Genomic DNA, 19,027 nt, shown 5'->3' with positions numbered 1-19,027 from the left:
CGGAAGAACGCTGCTGCTTTTTAGAGATATTCGAAATAATCAATATCATCTTGAAACCACTGAAGATCATGATTCTGAATTTCTTTGTATCACTTCGTATGAATATGACCAGAAGCATATTCACGAGAAGTTGGAATGCTTGCCGAGTGGGTTGTACATCACAACCATTCGCGGCATAGAAGCCCACAGTGTGGCCGATCCTATGCCTGAGTTCCCAGACACTTTGTTGCTTTGGCATGATCGTTTGGGACATCCTGGACGTGACATGATGCGTTGTATTCTCAAATCTTCACACAAGCATAAGTTACATCCCTATGTTGGACTCCCACCATGCAAAGCGTGTTCTTTAGGAAAGTTGAATACTCAACTCTCCAATACAAATATCATTCACGACCCCCATAAATTTCTTCATAGGATTGAAGGGGACATTTGTGGGCCAATCCAACCAACTTGCGGACCATTTAGATACTTTATGGTGTTGGTTGATGCATCGACACGATGGTTGCTTGTTGTCCACACGCAATGCCGCGTTTGCTAAACTCCTAGCTCAAATCATTAAGCTAAGGACTCACCACCCTGATTATTCGATCAAGTTGATTTGACCGGATAATGCTGGAGAGTTTACGTCACAGACTTTTGACGATTATTGCATGTCAGTAGGGATAAATGTGGAACATCCTGTACCCCATGTTCACACCCAAAACGGCCTGGCAGAAGCTTTCATAAAGCACATTCAATTGATAGGTAGGACTTTGGTTATGAGAACCAAATTGCAGGTATCTGCTTGGGGCTATGCAATATTGTACACAGCTATGTTGGTTCGCTTGAGGCCCACCACTACCCAACCACATTCACTGTTACAGTTGGTCACTAGATACGAGCATGACGTCTCGCATTTATGGGTGTTTGGGTGCGCCATTTATGTGCCAATAACGCCGCCGCTACATACCAAAATGAGTCCTCAGAGAAAAAATGGGAATCTATGTCGGTTATGATTCGCCATCAATTGTTCGCTACTTAGAACCCTTGACAGGAGATCTCTTTACCGCACGTTTTACGGATTGTCACTTTGATGAGATAGTCTTCCCATCATTAGGGGGAAGTAAAGGCATAATGGGGTAAATCAAACACACCTCACAATTAAATCAATCTCTCTTCTCCCTAAAGCTTGCCGCACCCCTCTCTCTCTCTAATCCTAGATCGCTCAATCAAATAGGCCTACAATAGGGATAACTTTATATGAAAATATTTCTTTTGGCCCATATGAGAATTTTGTGCAGAATTATCCTCAAAGAAGAAATATTGAAGATTTGGTTAGGGTTTTGCCATGCTTCCTGCAATGTATCATTTATTATCCGGTTACATTATTATTTTTTTTTAAAATAAAAGGGGCCCCTTGCGTTTATTAAACTAATGAAGAAGAAAATGGTAGTACAAAGACCGGGGGGTGGGGGGACAAAAAAAAAACTAAATCCCACAAAAGCAACCATGGCAATAAGATAATTTGTCTTAAGGAAGTTTTACCAGACTTTTCTTCTTTTTCCCTTAATTTCCAAACTTTGATCTTCCTATTATTTTTTAAAAGTTTTTAAGTTGTGTAATTTTCCTTTATTTTCTAGAATTGATTCAAACATTTCGGAGCAGACCAATTTTGAAGCTTGACTGTGAAAGTTCTCAGCCAACTGCCCTTTGACATTTGACAGCCAAAGTAAATAGGCTGCCAAATGTCACCCTTCTTTTGATTACTGGTGGTGGAAATTTAAACAGAAAACTAAACCACATAAAAGTGGACAACACAATAGCATACTGGGATTTAGATTATTTAAACAGGGAGCCGTTATTCCTAGTCCAAAACATCATTCTGCACTCTTGCTCTAGAAAAAAACACCAGAAAATACGCGAAAGATGCAAGATGACTTTTCAGATTGCTAGTAACAGTTTGGGCAGAAAACCTAAAACTGTCGGACACATCAAAATTATTAGCACATAAAACATCAAGAACAATCGGAGCATACAGACACCACTAAACAAGTTGATTAAAACCAGAAAAAAAAAAATACAAGACAAATTCTTGCTTCGAAAACAAGATCAGGGAAATCTCCAGTTTCCACCAATTGCTGGTCGTGATCAGTAAGATAGTAGTGGTAGTGAATCTTTTGACGGAGTAGTACCTCCAGCCAAACACGACCCTGTCGATGTAACATCCCAAGGACCAGTTACTTCATTTCTAACATATTCGACCTCATCGGAATTTTGTTGCAGATTATTAGAAGCGTTGACTGATTTTTGAATCCTCTCCAACTCCATTGCCACTTCTTTCATCGTAGGCCGTCTCTTTCCACTCATATCCAAGCATCTGTTTGCGAGGTTAGCAACTGACAATATGTCTTCTTTTACACCCTCCTCCTTAACTCGAGCATCAATAATATCAAACAGACGATTCTCTTCCATTGAAAAATTAAAATATGTAACTAGGCCTCTGATTTCTGGTGACCTTGTTAGAGAAACGGATTTTTCTCCAGTCAACAGCTCAAGAAGGACAACTCCAAAGCTATACACATCACTCTTATCCGTAAACTGACTTGATTGGAAGTACTCTGGGTCCAAGTACCCGAAGGTGCCATGTACTATTGTGGTGAGGTGGGTTTGGTCAATGGAAACCGATCTTGAAGTCCCGAAATCTGCAACTTTTGCTCTGTATTTATCATCTAAGAGTATGTTTGTAGACTTGATGTCCCTGTGGTAAATTGGAAAACCTGCTGCTGAATGTAAGTATGAAAGAGCTCCTGCAACTTCAGCAGCAATCCTTAAGCGCATTTCCCACGTAAATAAAAACTCCTCATTTTCTTTGTGGAGATATTGGTAGATAGTCCCTTTCGGTATGAATTCATAAACCAAGAGAGGTACTTCTGTCTCTAAACAGCAACCCAACAGTTTAACCACATTCCTATGGTTAATTTGCGAAAGAATGACAATTTCGTTAATGAACTGCGCAATTTCGCCTCCATCAACTAATTTAGACTTCTTTACAGCAACGATTCTTCCATCCGTCAACATTCCTTTGTAAACAGTACCTTGGCCTCCCTGGCCAAGAATTCTATCGATGTTAAAATGGTCTGTGGCCATCTCTAACTCCTGTGAATTGAACAACTTAATTTTCTCAACATTTACTTCACCAGCCGCCAGTTGTTGCTCCAATAGTATACCACCATTTTGTTTAAAGAACTTCTTCTTGCGTTTAATGGCTTTTGTTTTCTTTATGAGTTTATGCAACCACCAGGCACCAAGGAGCAGTAACAAGAATCCAAGACCACTGCCGATACCTGAATAACTAAAGAAGATAAGAAAGGATAGTGTGTGTGTGTGTGTGTGTGTGTGTGTGAGCAAAGATCATTTCCTTTTTTTTCTTTTGCTGAGATTTGTTATATATATGGTTGCTTATTTTGCTCTTCAAAATTCCAAATCATTTTGTTAATTCTAGATTATGCATTATTAAATCAGAAAATTATACTGTATAGTGCAGGGACATACCTATAATGATGGCTTTGACTGGAGATTTGCTCTTCGGAGGATAATAGCATCCGTAACCCGAACGATGATTCACACATACTAGGGGTTCGGAACACGAATGCTTGCCAACCTCACATTCATTGATGTCTGGATTAATGTGTTGAAAAAATTAAAGTGATGATCAATCACCTACTAACTCATTCCAAACACAAAGAAAAGAACTTTAAACATTGAAAATGGTATTCGAGTTTTACCTTGACATCCGTCGAGAAGATAGGGATTTCCTTCCGAACCCCCTCCGCAGGTACATTCAAGCCTTGAGGATCCATACACGGAAGAGTTGTCATTGTAGCTATCACATGAAGGCCGGATTGGATCATCCCTCCATACCGTTGCATTTACTTCCAAAAAGGTCCCAAACACTTCAGTTGTGGAGTGAAACATGTTCCATTCAAGCACCACAGGAATATTGTCCCTGTCGCTGATGGCAGAAATGTTTGTTAAATTGTTGGCATACCCCTGAAACCATTTGCGGTCTACCAAGAATGCGTAATTGCATGAACTTCGTGTTTTATCGTCATCACGCTGGAAACTAGTATTGAAGGCAGAGAGAAATGAAGGGATGGCTGTCTGGCAGCAGTCCACACCGTTGCATACATTATGCCTGGTACCGTTACTCTTATTTATGGAAATGTCACACTCGGACTTGCATCCACTTGAAATGGAGTAGCCATTTGAGTTTGAGGTGATCGTGGCCATAAAACCACAACCAACTGCAGTGAACACGTTCTTGGTGGAATACGCAAAAGGGCTTCCCTCCAAGTTGGCCGTCTGGCGGTTGATTGGCTTGTTGCTGCAATTTGAGAAGGTGATCGGGTTTGTGACCTTTAGCGTACCTCCTTCAGCAGAAATTTCGAGGACCTCCAGATTAGTACGGTTCAAGAAAGGAGTGGGATTGCCAGTAGAGTTGTCACAGATTATTTGGAACCAGTCGTCGTCAATGTAACAACCTGCCCCAATTCCAAAGGGATACGGGATTTCAATGTCTCCACAATGAGACTGACAGTTAGGCTTTGCTATGGGCGGTTTCTGTGATGATGCTACTGCTAGTAACCGCAGCAAAAGCGTAAACAGAATAACATGACTAAGCAACTTGACAACCATTCTGGTTATTTTTCGTATTCTGTTTACCTATATTGGCGGTTTCTAGTTGCAAGCTCTGAGTTAGGTTGCACAGAAAATGATCCTCAACTCTCAACCTTGTTCAAAATAAAAGTAAAAGTGCTTCGGTCCTCAGCACTTTCCTGCTGATTTCTCTGCACCTTCCACGATTGAAGGAATATTCCAAGCAGTTAATAAAATTCTCCAGCATTCTAGAATTCCAGACCAGCTCTTTCTTTGTTGCCAATCCATTTCAAGTCTGACTTTGAAGAGTTCACTATAACACAAGAGAAGATTAGGGCGGCATTAGAATATGAGTAATGTTGATTTTTCTCAAATAAATATAGTCAAAAGTCAAATCGTAAAAATATCAGTCAAACTGAAGAAAAATCATCAGAGTATGTGAAAAGGATCGGAGGGATCAATCAAATATTTGTTTGATAATGTGATTACTTTCCTGCTTCTAAAAAATTAGAACAAATAAAAAATGATAAATTATATTTTACCCCTCCCTCAGGTTTGGTGCTATTGTAATTTCATATAATATTTTTAAAACATTTTAATTTCATGCATTATTTATCATTTTATTGCAATTTCATAAATTCGTTAATCAAACCGTTAATTGAAGACGTAGCAAATATAAAACTAATATATTTTGTTGATGCCGTGAACCAAAATAATTAAAAGAAAACTAATGGAAATACTTAAAAAACTTTGAATTTTAACGATAATGATAAAATAAAGTGTAAAATGAATAATATTAGAATTAGCTTTTTAGTATAAATGTGTGATTTTTCGTTAAAATAAACAGTAATGAAGCTTTTCGTTAAAATTTTTGATAATTAAATATAAAAAAAAATTAAAAATTAAAAACGTAACCTTCCCTTCTTCTTTCTCCAGCTACCCCTCTCTCTGCATCTCCATCTTCCATGGAAACACCTTCAAATCCCTCCCAGGTTGAAACCTCACAATCCCTCTAGCATTTAGCACCATGAAATTTCCATTTCTTAACAAATCTCACACACCCAATTTCTCACTCTCACCCTCCTTGAAAACTCGTCAGCAAAACCCAGATGCAAATATCATTCTTCTTCGTGAGATTTAAAGATGACGATGCCGCCATCTCACCAAGATTCATATCGTCGGCTTCAGAATCGCACAGGGGTGTAATGGGCGAAATTACTGCAGGCCATGGCGACCCGCTCCACTCGAAAACCGTCGAGTTCGAGCAAGAATCGAAGAACTCGGGGAGAAATCGAACCTCGCAGTGGTGGATGTGGTTTGGCGGAACCAGCTGGACGGCAGCGGCGGGCTTGGGTTGGGCCTTCTAGGCCCGGGAGTGGTGGCGGGAGGTGAGGTAGAGGGAGAGGAGGAAGAGGGTGATTGACGGCTACATCATTGGTAGGAGGAAGAGATGGGGTTATCGGGCTAAGCATTCCATTTTCAAATTTTTTTAGCTTTTAATTATAATATAGATTATTTTTATTAAATAATCATTTATTATTATTTTTTATTCACATAGTGCAAATGGACAGCCATTACATTACAAATGTGGATCCTACATTTGCCATGTCATCACTTAACGGTTAACTTAACAGATTTTTTAACGGATGTATGAACTGAAAAGAAAAAATAACTAAATGTATGAAATTAAAATGTTTTAAAGATGTTGTATGAAATTGTAATTGATCTCGTACTTGAGGGTGTAAAATGTTATTTAACCAAGAAAAAAGATAGCTCGAGCTCTCTAAATCACATAATTTAGGGTAAAGTACAAAAAACTACCTCAATTATTGGTGTCACGACACTTTCATACCTCATCTTTTTAAAATGACAATGTCATACTTCATCTTACGAATTTGTGTCAATGTCATACCTCTGTATGTTTTTCTATTAATCTTTCTGTTAAGTGTTAACTACGATCAATCTTATACAGTAAGGAAGAATAAGAATGTAACAGACTTAGAGAGAGAGAGAGAGAAAGAACTTAGAGAGAAGATGAATATCTCTGATATATTTTCTTTAACTCCCAAGTAATACAGTGTTGAGGTATTTATAGTTGGCAATATGAGGAGTAGCCCAAGACCATATAAGCACATAGCAAACCTTGTCCCTCACCAATGTGGGACAACTCTCAACACGCCCCCGCACGTGTGGCGGATTTTCAAGCCTACACGTGGACAACAACTGGGTGACGTGGAGCGCGTGTGGCCGTTTGGCTTCACACGAGGACAACCTGGCTCTGATACCATGTTAACTATGATCAATCTTATACAGTAAGGAAGAATAAGAATGTAACAGACTTAGAGAGAGAGAGAGAAAGAAAGAACTTAGAGAGAAGATGAATATCTCTGATATATTTTCTTTAACTCCCAAGTAATACAGTGTTGAGGTATTTATAGTCTTACACTTACACAACTAACTTCCTTAACTAACTTCTTCTCTAATCTAATTACAAGTGGCAACATCTTATACACCAATATCTCCATTCTATCATTAAGTGCCTACGTGGCTAGATACGGGGGCCACTCACTAATCCAACTGGATTAAAATATAATATTTTAATAATTAAAAATTAAAAAATTAATTTTTTTTAATTAAATCTCTCTCCTCTCTCTCCCCCATCTCTCTCGCCTCTCTCTCTTCTCTGCATCCCCAAAACCCCTTCCCACTCATCCCCCCAACCTTCCTCCATTACCCTTTCTCTCTGGACACCCATCTGTATCCTCAAAACCTTCCTACCTTTCCCATCCGTCCCCCCCCAACTTTCCTCCCCCTCACCCTTTCTTCCCCCCGCTCCCATCTTCTCTGCGCAACCTCTCCCTCCAAAAACTCTCCCCTTTAAAGCCCCTCGACCTCTTCGTCTCCCACCTCTGCTTCACCACTCTCCCGCCCCGCCGTCCCTCCCTCTTAATCATTTGCCTCCCCGTCAACCATAACCTCTTCTACGTCGCATCGGGCCACAAGAAATGCCTTTGGATCTCCGCTGCGTTGAGCTTGAAGATTTGGCTGGACTCAGATCTCCGTTGCGTCGAGTTGGTCAAGGCGCATAAGGACGCCGTGAATGCGTTGGCAGTGTCGAACGATGGGACGATGTACACCAGGTTGACGGATTGTCGGATCTGGGTGTGGTCTAAACCGTTCGGGGAAGACAGAGAAGACAGGAACGGGGTGGGATCTAGGTTGGGTGGTTCTAGTTTTGAGTTTGGAGCAGGGTATGATATGGGTTGGGTGGTTCTGGTTTTGAGTTTGGGGAAGACGGAGCGAGGGGAAGAAAGGGTGAGGGGAGGAAGGTTAAGATGGACTCGTGGGAAGGGTTTGAGGGATGCATGTGGGTGTCTAGAGAGAGGAGAGAGAGAGAGAGGGTGGTGTAGGAAGGTTGGGGGGGGACGGGTGGGAAGGGGTCAGGGGGGTCGGGTGGGAAGGGGTTTTGGGGATGCACAGAAGAGAGAGGCGAGAGAGATGGGGGGGAGAGAGAGAGAGATGAGAGAGAGATTTAATAATTTTTTTTTTAATTTTTAATTATTAAAATATTATATTTTAATCTAGTTGGATTAGTGAGTGGCCCCCGTATCTAGCCACGTCAGCACTTAACAAAAAAATTAACAGAAAAATTGACGGAGGTACGACATTGACACAAATTCGTAAGATGAGGTATGACATTGTCAATTTAAAAAGATAAGTATGAAAATGTCGTGACACCAATAATTGAGGTAGTTTTTTGTACTTTAACCCATAATTTACTTACCAAAGTATCAGATTACATGATCTCACTCTTAAGGTAGAAAATATGACAAAACTGTTGAAATGAGGAGCCAAACTTGATGTTCTTTCTAAGCATTCACAAATTTTGTTGGCTTTGCCAAGCTACACCCAAGATTACGGTGGACAAGCCCCGTGTTTAAAAGAGTGGGCAAAGGTCCCTTCTTATTTGGTATTAGCTTATATTTGCATCCGAGGTCTTAACTTCGAATTCCCCTCCCCAATGCCGCTGGTATAAAAAAAAAAAAAAAAAAAAAAATTCAGTTTTCTTTTATCAAGCGAAATGGAATTAAAAATTGAGGATTGAAAATGAAATTTCGTTTCCATTGGCTTCTAACTTAAATTAGCCTCCACAAACTATTTTAGACTTTTTTAATTCTTCCATTTGACAAACAAACAATTCCTTTATAAACTCTGTATGTATAATACATTCTAACTCGTAAACTAATTTGAACATTTTTAACCCCTTAATTATAGAAAACTTCATTTTAATCCCTAAAAAAGATGAGTTTTAGATTATAACCATATGTAAGATTAAAATCCAATTTTAGTCTCTAGCACATTTAGGGCTGGTTTGGTATTGCTGTGCTTTGAAAAAAAGCTGCTGTGAGAATAAGCGGCTGTGCTGTGAGAATAAGCGGCTGTGAAATAAAGCCGGTAGAGTGTTTGGTAAATTTTTTTGTGAAAGTGCTTTTGGAAAAAAAAAACAGGATGATAGTGTGTCTTTTCATTAAAGGAGCACTGTAGCTCCGTGTGCTTTGAAAAAACTGGCTTTTTTTCAAAGCAGCAAATAGCAGCTTCAGCTTTTCCTTTGATTTTCAGCTTATTCTCACAGCAGCTTCCAAAATAAGCCTCTTTTTTTTCAGTTTACCAAACACAAAAATGACCCACAGCTTTTTTTCACAGTGGCTTTTTTTAAAATCACCTCAATCCCAAACGGGGCCTTAATCATATCATTTATTAGTTGTATTTTGATGTTTTATTTTATCCTTTTATTTTTATTTTAATGTATTAATTACATTTAAATTTAATTTTTATTTCATTCATCATAATATATTGTAATGTCTACATTTAGGCAACTAATTTTTTTATAATATATATTCCGATAACAATTTTGTATGTTCTTTATTTAGGTACATTAATACATTTGAATACTTTGGTATATCCATTGGTACAAACATGTAGTTACATTCATTCAATATAATGCATTTCGGTCAATATAATGTATATCGTTACGTACACTTTGGTACACACATTTGAGTATCGACTTTTAGGTACATTAATTCAATTATTATATTTCGGTAAATACATTTAGGTACATACATTTTGGTATTGATATTTAGGTACATACATTTTCGGTATTGACATTTAGGTACATACATTTCGGTATTGACATTTAGGTACATACACTTCGGTATTGACATTTAGGTACATTAATTCAATATAATACATTTCGGTACGTATATTTAGGTTCATTATAATATATTTCGGTACAATCATGTAGATACAAATATTTCGGTACAAAAAAGTTAATTTTATATATTTTGGCACAATCATTTCTGAACACTTATGTATTTATATATTTTTGTATCACAATTTTTTTTAATATTTTCTCATTTACATTCATTTCTAATTAAAAAAAAAACTAAATGTGTGCATATTAATAAAATTAAAATTTAATATGGAGAGATTAAATAAAAATACACATTAAATAACAAAAATTGAATGTAAATTTTGATAAAAGTACACGCAAGGGATTAAATTGAATATTTAATCTAGCACCAGGTTTTTTTTTTTTAAATTTTAATCTTTTGCAAGGATTAATGTTCAAAAACCCCTTTTAATTATCCAAGTTGGCTTCACCAGAAGATAAACGCTGTAGTTCCATCAATAAACTGCCATCTTGTTGCGAAAACTTCTCCTTGAGTTTAATTCCAACGACTTTATACAACCACCAAGCACCAACGAGTAGAAACAATAGCCCAAGACCGATGCCGATACCTGAAAATATAGCTGAGTAACATAAGAATATTAACCAGGTCAAGAAGATATTTATTTCTTTTTATAAAGGTCAAGGGATAGCTATTTGTAATATTGGCAATGCATATTAGTCTGGAAACTGGTTGTCGATAATGCCATCGATATCGTCGTTGACAACAAATTATAAAACGATGTTATCGACATATTTCTACAGTATCATTACAATATCGATCTATAAAGAACTAACTTCATGCACAAACAATCCTTGTGTTATGTACATAAGAAGAAAAGTTACTATAGAAGAAAGCAGAATATATTTTACATATCGTAGTGTGGGGAGACAAGGGCATACCTATAAAGACCACTTTAAGCCAAGAATTTCTATGTGTTGGGTAGCATTCATAATACCCAACATGGTTCTTACATATGGAGCCTCCAGTACAATGGTTCCCAGCCTCACATTCATTTATGTCTGCAATATTTTGTAATGAAAAAGAAAAGTTAATAATGTTGTAAATTTCCTGCTCATTAAAATCAAAATGGAAAGTAGAGAAGGTAGACAAACAAAGAAGGATGGAATTTGTTGATTTATAAAATTATAAATTAGAATTGTTTACCTTGACATCCTTGTGGGAGATAGGGATTTCCCTCATAGCCCCAATTGCAGAAACATTCCAGCCTGATTGAGGATTCATGTATTGAAGAGCTGTCATTATGACTTTGGCAATAGAAGGATGATTCGGAACCCAAAGATATCGGATTTACTTTTACCATGACTCCAAATACCTCAACCGTCGAATGATACAAGTTCCAGTCTAGCATGACAGGGACATTGTCCATGTCACTGATGGTAGAAATATTTTTTGTTGAATTGTTGGGAAACCACTGAAACCAGTCATGGTCTACCAAAAATGCATAACCGCATGAATTAGTACTTTTTGTATAATCATCATAAACCTGGAAAGTAGTATTGAAGGCAGAGAGAAACCAAGGGATGGGGGTCTGGCAGAAGTAAACTCCATTCTTTTTCACATTTGTTGAAATATTGTCACATTCGGACTTGCAACCGGCTGAAACGGTAGAGCCATTTGAGTTTGAAGTGATCATGGCCATAACGCCGCAACCCATTGCAGTGAATATGTTCTTCTGGGAGAACACAAAAGGGCTTCCCTCCAAGTTGGCCGCTTGGCGAATAGGCTTATTAGCACTGCAGTTGGAAGAGAAGGTAATTGGGTTTACAACCTTTAGTGTACCTTTAACAGAAATTTCCAGCACCTCTAGATCGATCTTGTTCAAGAAAGGTTTGGTTGAGTTGACACATGTTATTTGAAACCAGTCGTCAATGTAACAGCCTGCTCCAATTCCGAAAGGGTGCGGGATTTCAACGTCTCCGCAACGTGATTGGCAATTAGGCTTTGCTAATAATGGTACTGCTAGCACTGCACTACTCTTAAACAAAAATAATAGAGTAATATGAAATAGAAACTGTAAAAAATCCATTATTCTGCTTCTTCTTCTAATTCTTCAAGGTACATATATAGATATTTCTCTCTTTATATATTGTGTTCAGAGAAAGTTCTTTCCCCCCTTCCTGCTCTTTGGTTTTTTGCATTAATCTATACTATTAATCAAGGATGAATTGTCTTCAGAAGCATACTAATTCATGTATTCTTGAAACTTTCCTGAGTCCTTGGAGGCTAAGTCAAAGTTCATTTATCATACATGGTTCTAGTAGTCAACCCGGTTTCGCTGATAGTTTTCACCTAAACTTCATAGAATGGAGCTCTATTAAAAAAATACAAGAGTTGCATAACTAAGCTGACAGACAAAATTTCGAAAAAGAAGGGTTAACTCAAGTTTTAAAGAGTCAAACTGGAATTTTTGAATTTGAAAATACAACAATTACCAGAGAAATTAGGGGAACATTGTTTCACACCGTTTGTAGTGAACCTTGGAATAATAAACAAAGAAAATGATAAGTCAACTCTCATCCTTGTTTCGTATAAGAGAGTACTATTGTTTCTATGCCCACCAGGTCCTTCGATATCATTTTACAATGCAATAAGCTTGTCAATAACATTTTTATTGAAATGTCATTCAGTATTACGATCTTGTGGTATTCCTTTTCATTTGGGAGTGAGAGATTTTAGGTTGCCAATCGTGCGGCTTAACCGAACTTTCCCCTCTCATAGTGTAAAAATATCAATGTACTAAATAAAAAATAAAAAATAAATATTTTTATTGAAATGGTAAGTGAGGAAATAGGATATGTGCGCGGAAAGAGCAACCAAAAACATGTAAAAGAAGAGGTAAAAAGTGCAGGTCTTGTTTTTCCCGTTTGTTATGTTTCGCAGAGCAACTTTAAGACTAATTAATACATAATTAGTATATTCTATAGCAGTCGTCTTCAAATAGTAAAAGACTCAAATTTGAAAATTCTGAACACCGATTTGCATGATGTTTGATTCCGCCATGAAGATTGACTACTAATATGTTCCAGATGCGATGAACCTTCAGTCTATGGAGAAAATTTTAGCTCATTAAGCAAAACAAATCTAGGAAGCAAATTTTAAAACCTGGAGTTTAATTATGTTTTCATATATAACCAAAAACAGAGACAGAATATTACCAATATCTGCTCAATGATTTGTCTGGAAAAATTGCTTTCTAGTGAGGTATATATATATATATATATATATATATATATATATATATATATCCTTTAGAATTAACATACAACTTGGTTGATATTGTTTGGCTAAAGTTGCAATCCCAGAACCTAAGAGAAAGAAGATAGGACCTAAAACTGTGGATACTGTTCTCTTAGGTTATGCTCATAATAGTAGTGCCAATAGATTTCTAGTCATCAACTCTGAAATAAATGAAATTTCGAATAACACTATATTGGAGTCTAGGGATGCAACATATTTTGAAGATATATTTCCTTTCAAGACTAGAATGCAAAAGCATGTGGTAGATAGATCATGCACTAGTACTGACAAAGCCTCTACAAGTATTAGCCATCAAGTTACAAATGAAGAAGAACCTCTAGCTGAACTTAGAAGGAGTAAGAGACCTAGAGTGGAGAAGAACTTTGGTGATGATTTTTATACTTTTCTAATTGAAGGTGATCCAACAACATATGAGGAAGCCATGATCTCCGTCGATACTCCATTTTGGAAAGAAGCTATAAATAGTGAAGTTGAGTCTATTTTACAAAACAACACTTGGGAGTTAACGGATTTACCACCCGGTACTACACCAATTGGTTGTAAGTGGGTATTTAGGAAGAAACTGAAGCCTGATGGAAGTATAGACAAGTACAAAGCTAGGCTAGTAGCCAAGGGATTCACTCAAAAGAAAGGAATTGATTATTTTGACACTTACTCTCCTGTGTCTAGGATTACCACAATTAGGATCCTCATAGCATTAGCTTCTATACATAATTTAGTAGTACATCAAATGGATGTTAAAACAGCATTTTTGAATGGAGACTTAGATGAAGAAATTTACATGGAGCAACCCGAAGGATTTATAGTGAAAGGCCAAGAACATAAAGTGTGTAAGTTGGTTAAATCGCTATATGGACTCAAGCAAGCTCCTAAGCAATGGCATGAGAAGTTTGATAAAGTCATTCTAGAATATGATTTTGAAATTAATGAGCATGAAAAGTGTGTCTACTATAAGGAATGCAATGGACAGTGTGTTATTTTATGTCTTTACGTTGATGATATATTACTATTTGGAACAAGTCTGGAAATTGTGAAAGATGTAAAGTCTTATCTATCAAAGAGATTTGATATGAAGGATCTAGGAGAAGCCAATATTATTTTGGGAATGAAAGTAGAAAGAACACAAGCATGTTTTATTATAAACCAAGCTAGTTCAATTGAGAAAATGCTTAAGAAGTTCAATTTTTTCAATTGCAATCCTGTATCGACATCATATGAACCAAATGTGTGCTTACTTAAAAATAGTGGTGAACCCGTGTGTCAATTCGAGTATTCTCAAATGATTGGGTCTTTGATGTATATAGCAAATAAAACTAGACCCGATATAGCTTATGCGGTTGGAAGGCTAAGTAGATACACTCATAATCCAAGTAAAGAACACTGGAATGCTTTAAGGCGAGTGTTTAAGTATCTAAGAGGAACTATGGATTATTCTATACACTATAAAGGATTTCCTTATGTAGTAGAAGGGTATAGTGATGCAAATTGGATCACTGATAGCTCCGAAGTGAAATCCACTTCAGGTTATGTATTTTTATTGGGAGGAGCAGCTATATCTTGGGGATCTCTGTCATTCTATTTACATTCCTACTTCATAATTCTTGGGCAATTGATCACTACTTGGCAATCCCGTCTGCCGTTGACGTGCATATCGGATCAGACATCCTGTTAGGCTTTGGTAGTGATTATACATTTGATTTGATATATTTGATCATATAAATAATTGGTATATTTCTGCAATATATTTCACAATCTAAAGCCGTAGACGCCTCCCTACGTGCAGGTTATGGCGGTGCCTACAACTCCAAGATACAACCCAAAGCCTCACAGGATATCTGATCCGATATGCACGTCAACGGCAGACGGGATTGCCAAGTAGTGATCAATTGCCCAAGAATTATGAAGTAGGAATGTAAATAGAATGACAGAGATGTGAGAATTGAGGGAGACAGAAAAGTTTTTAAGCGTATATGTTTTCTGTATGAGGTTTCTTATTTAAAGAACTTCTCATACCCTTTTAAAAGGAATATGCCTCTTCAAATAAAACACAACTCTTAAATATTATAAATAAATAAAATAAAACAAATAATAAGTTTTGAATCTTTAAAATAAAATATTATTAAAATATTTAAAATAACCAACAGATATCAGGATGAAATCGTCAAAAATTGATTTGTACATTTGTAAAATTAAATACAAAAATTGCAATATGTTTGAGTTTTCTTCGTTTGCGGATCTCCTCAAGCCGGTTTTAAAACCCATACAACCCCCTGTTTCCTTTTCTTTTTCTTTTCTCCTACCTGCGTTTTTCCCTGCTTTTGTTCCCGATCTCTTGTTCTCCATCCCCTCTTCCTGTCCATTTCCCCAATCTGAGCCCCACATTCCGATTCCCTTTCGCTCCTTCCATCTCCGTCTCTTCCCCCTTCGTTTCCGTCCCTCCTTCTCAGACCACTTCGCCCCCTCCCTCAAGCAACCACGATCTGCACTCCCATCTTCTTACCGCGGTGTGTCGCGGCTTTATTGGAAGGTGAGTAGAGCTCTTGCTCGGGTGTTCGCACCACCTCCTTCCTCGTCTTTGCCTTTCTTGGTGCTCTCTCTGATGGGTTGTGTTTTCCCATCGGGTTCCTTGGTTTTGTGGGAGTGGATTTTGTGGTGTTGTTTGCAGGGCGCTGGTGTAATGGTTTCCTTCATCACCAGGGTTTTGATTGGTTGGTTCGCTGGGCAGCAGGTGATGGTGGTGATGGTGGCGTTGGAGATTTCCGGCGACAGCGGGGACCGCACAGTTCTAGGATGTTCTAGCATTCTCTGTGTTTGTTCTGTGCTTCACCGATGGGCTTTCTCACCTAAAAAGGGGATGTTTTGGCCGGTGACATGGGTGAAACATTATGCAGTAACAACCTAGAGAATAGGAGAGGTTGAACTTACTGCCACTCCCATACCAGTTTCAAAGTGAAGAACACATCTGATACTATGGGAACACGAATTATATATTAACAAGCTAGGTTGACATAAGCCACAACGGATTGCTATCCACTTCCAGTTGCCGCACCTTAAATTAACCTCCAAACTACCATACTGCACAATCAAGCTCAAAATATTCGAAACAAAAAAGATGTTACAATGTGAAAGATTCATATAAGAAAGGGGATGGAAAGTTGAAATTATTCCTCAGAATGACTTGAAGGACAATAGTGGTTGTACATCCAATGAAGAGCCTGTGCCACTATCCATACAAGAAGCTGTTGATATAGAAACAACATCCCAGGGCTCGGTTATTTCACTTCGAACATAATGAACTTCTGCAAACTTTTGTTGCACATTAGAAAATTTAACTGACAATTGAATTGCCTCCAACTCCGCTGCTACTTCTTTCATGGTGGGTCGTTTCTTCCCATTCAAATTCAAGCACCTCTGTGCAAGGTTAGCAACTGCCATAATCTTGTCTTTCCCAGCCTCCTTCATTACTCGAGCATGAAGAATATCAAATAGACGATTCTCCTCCATAGAAAGAAGAAAATAAGTTGCTAGGCTTCTGCTTTCTTGCGAACTCAAAACTGAAACTGGTTTTTCTCCTGTCAAGAGCTCCGCAAGGACCACTCCAAAGCTATAAACATCACTCTTCTCTGTAAATTTGCTAGATTGGAAGTACTCTGGGTCCAGATAACCAAATGTTCCATGTACTCGTGTTGTAAGGTGAGTTTGATCAATGGCAACTGATCTTGAAGTCCCAAAGTCTGCTACTTTGGCTCTGTATTTTTCATCCAAGAGTATGTTAGAAGACTTGATGTCGCGGTGGTAAATGGGAAAGGAAGCTGCTGAATGTAAGTAGGAAAGAGCTCCTGCAACTTCGATGGAAACTCGCAACCTCATTTCCCATGTGAGGGGGAACTCTTCATTTTGGTGGTGAATATACTGAGAAAGTGTTCCATTGAGTATGAATTCATAAACCAAAAGGGGAACTTCGGTCTCTAAACAACACCCCAATAGTTTAACCACATTCCTGTGGGAAATTTGTGAAAGAATGACAATTTCATTAATGAACTGCCCAACTTCACCTCCAGCAACTATTTTCGATTTCTTGACAGCAACTATTCTTCCGTCCGCCAGCATTCCTTTATAAACAGTACCTTGGCCTCCCTGACCAAGAATTCTGTCTGCACTAAAATTGTCTGTGGCTTTCTCTAACTCCTTGGAATTGAACAACTTAATCTTCTCAACATTGACTTCACCTGAAGATAATTGTTGTTTCAACAATAGACCACCATTCTGCTTAAAAAACTTCTCTTTGCGTTTAGTATTTTTTCTTTTCTTTATGACTTTGCGCAGCCACCATGCACCAACTAGTAGAAACAATAGTCCAAGAACACTGATGGGAACTGAGTAGGTCAATAAAACAAGAAAGGACACAAAACTTTTGTCAAGAACGTTTCAGGTTCAGTTTTTAAATTTAGTTCATCAATAATAAAATGATATCGTAGTTTATGATAGTTCAGGAGCATATACCTATAATGGCCAGCTTAACTCGTGACTGTCGTGGATCGGGGAATACACACTGATACCTCCCGGGATAATTAATACAAATGCCGGGAATGCATCTGTTGAAGTGGACTGGATCCTCACATTCATCGATATCTAAAATTTAATTGCAAGAGATCATTTAGCTAAGGATCCTTGTGCCTGAAGACTTATTCTTATTGCCACATAAAAAGTGGTTTAAATACTAATAAATCTATCGTATTGAAGACGTCAAAAAGAAATTCAATTTGTGCATGTATTATATACAAATTAAGGACAATTGTAGCTAAAGGTTTTACCTTCACATCCATGAAGAAGATAGGGGTTTCCTTGGAAGCCCTTTGAGCAGAAGCAATTATCACCGGAGCAATCCATGTTCTTATCAATATCTGTCAAATTTGTCGTTCCATTTATATTGAAAGTCGTATTGCTAAAAAACTTCCATTCCAGAACTATAGGGACATTGTCCATGTGACCAATGTCTGAAATATTAGTTGAATCTGATGTAAACCAATCTTGGTCTACTAGGAAAGCATACTTGCATAATTTTGCTCTCTCCGCATTTGTTATTTCACCGAAACTAGTACGGAAGGTGCTAAGAGATGAAGGAATGGTGGTCTGGCAGCAATTCAGCCCACTGCAACTGTTATTTCTTAAAGCATTACTAGTATCGTCGCATATGGACAAGCAGCCTCCAATTGTTGATCCGGATAAGGATGTCATCAAGCCAATTCCTCCGCAACTCATTGAAGTGAATCTGTTCTTCTGGGAGAACACAAAAGGGCTTCCCTCTAAGTTTGCTGTCTGGCGGCCTGATGGCTTGTGACTACAATTGGAGAAGGTAACAGGGCTCGCCACCTTTAGTGTGCCTTCAATATTGATTTCGAGCACCTCTAGACCGGTAGAGTTCAAGAAAGGTTTTGGAGGGCTGGTGGAGTTGTCGCAGATTATTTGGAACCAATCATCAAGGTAACAACCGGTTCCAATTCCAAAAGGATACGGGATTTGATCGACTTGACCACAATACGATGGACAACCAGGCATTGATACGGGTGCTATTAATGTTGCTGCTATTTCTACCGCAGTCATAGACCACAAGAACAAAGTAATATGAAGTAGAAACCGGCCGACGGTGTCCATTTTTGCTTCTTTCTTCCTCTCTTTAGTCACCTCTTTGTCTTGTAAGAAGTTTGGATTTTAAGGGTGGTATCCAATTTGAAGCTAACTTATACTTTTCAAATGAGTGTAATTAAATTAGATAATACTTAAAAACAAAAATATTGGATCCAATCAAAGTACCAAACAATCATTTTCAAGTATGAAACCTTCTCAACTACCCATGATAAAGCTAAAAGAAAACACTGTTA

The 19,027-nt window shown here is 37.8% G+C and overlaps 3 protein-coding genes across 4 annotated transcripts; all 3 read right to left on the bottom strand.

Moving 5' to 3' along the window:
• Positions 1–1,895: 1,895 nt before the first annotated feature.
• Positions 1,896–6,139, bottom strand: LOC103421746 (wall-associated receptor kinase-like 22). 2 transcript variants are annotated; one of them, XM_070805506.1, is made up of 4 exons: positions 5,551–6,116; positions 3,765–4,948; positions 3,532–3,657; positions 1,896–3,323 (listed from the first exon to the last, which is right to left on the bottom strand). In XM_070805506.1, the coding sequence occupies exons 2-4, from the start codon at positions 4,672–4,674 to the stop codon at positions 2,128–2,130; spliced, it is 2,232 nt and encodes a 743-aa protein (XP_070661607.1). In that variant the 5' UTR covers positions 4,675–4,948; positions 5,551–6,116; the 3' UTR covers positions 1,896–2,127. The 2 variants fall into 2 exon arrangements, with proteins under 2 accessions (XP_070661607.1, XP_070661606.1); XM_070805505.1 differs by having other exon boundaries at positions 3,765–6,139.
• A 3,949-nt stretch (positions 6,140–10,088) lies between these two features.
• On the bottom strand, positions 10,089–11,933 carry LOC103443288 (wall-associated receptor kinase-like 10). The gene is made up of 3 exons (XM_029108773.2): positions 11,031–11,933; positions 10,766–10,885; positions 10,089–10,434 (listed from the first exon to the last, which is right to left on the bottom strand). The coding sequence occupies exons 1-3, from the start codon at positions 11,911–11,913 to the stop codon at positions 10,274–10,276; spliced, it is 1,164 nt and encodes a 387-aa protein (XP_028964606.2). The 5' UTR covers positions 11,914–11,933; the 3' UTR covers positions 10,089–10,273.
• Positions 11,934–16,293: 4,360 nt separating this feature from the next.
• Positions 16,294–18,857, bottom strand: LOC103443287 (wall-associated receptor kinase-like 22). The gene is made up of 3 exons (XM_008382107.4): positions 17,960–18,857; positions 17,649–17,777; positions 16,294–17,521 (listed from the first exon to the last, which is right to left on the bottom strand). The coding sequence occupies exons 1-3, from the start codon at positions 18,798–18,800 to the stop codon at positions 16,314–16,316; spliced, it is 2,178 nt and encodes a 725-aa protein (XP_008380329.1). The 5' UTR covers positions 18,801–18,857; the 3' UTR covers positions 16,294–16,313.
• Positions 18,858–19,027: the final 170 nt, after the last annotated feature.

This window comes from Malus domestica, chromosome 09, assembly GCF_042453785.1.
Source record: "Malus domestica chromosome 09, GDT2T_hap1".
NCBI classification, from domain to species: Eukaryota; Viridiplantae; Streptophyta; class Magnoliopsida; order Rosales; family Rosaceae; genus Malus; species Malus domestica.
Note: the sequence above shows the minus strand (reverse complement) of the source record. Positions and strands in the feature narration are given on the sequence as shown.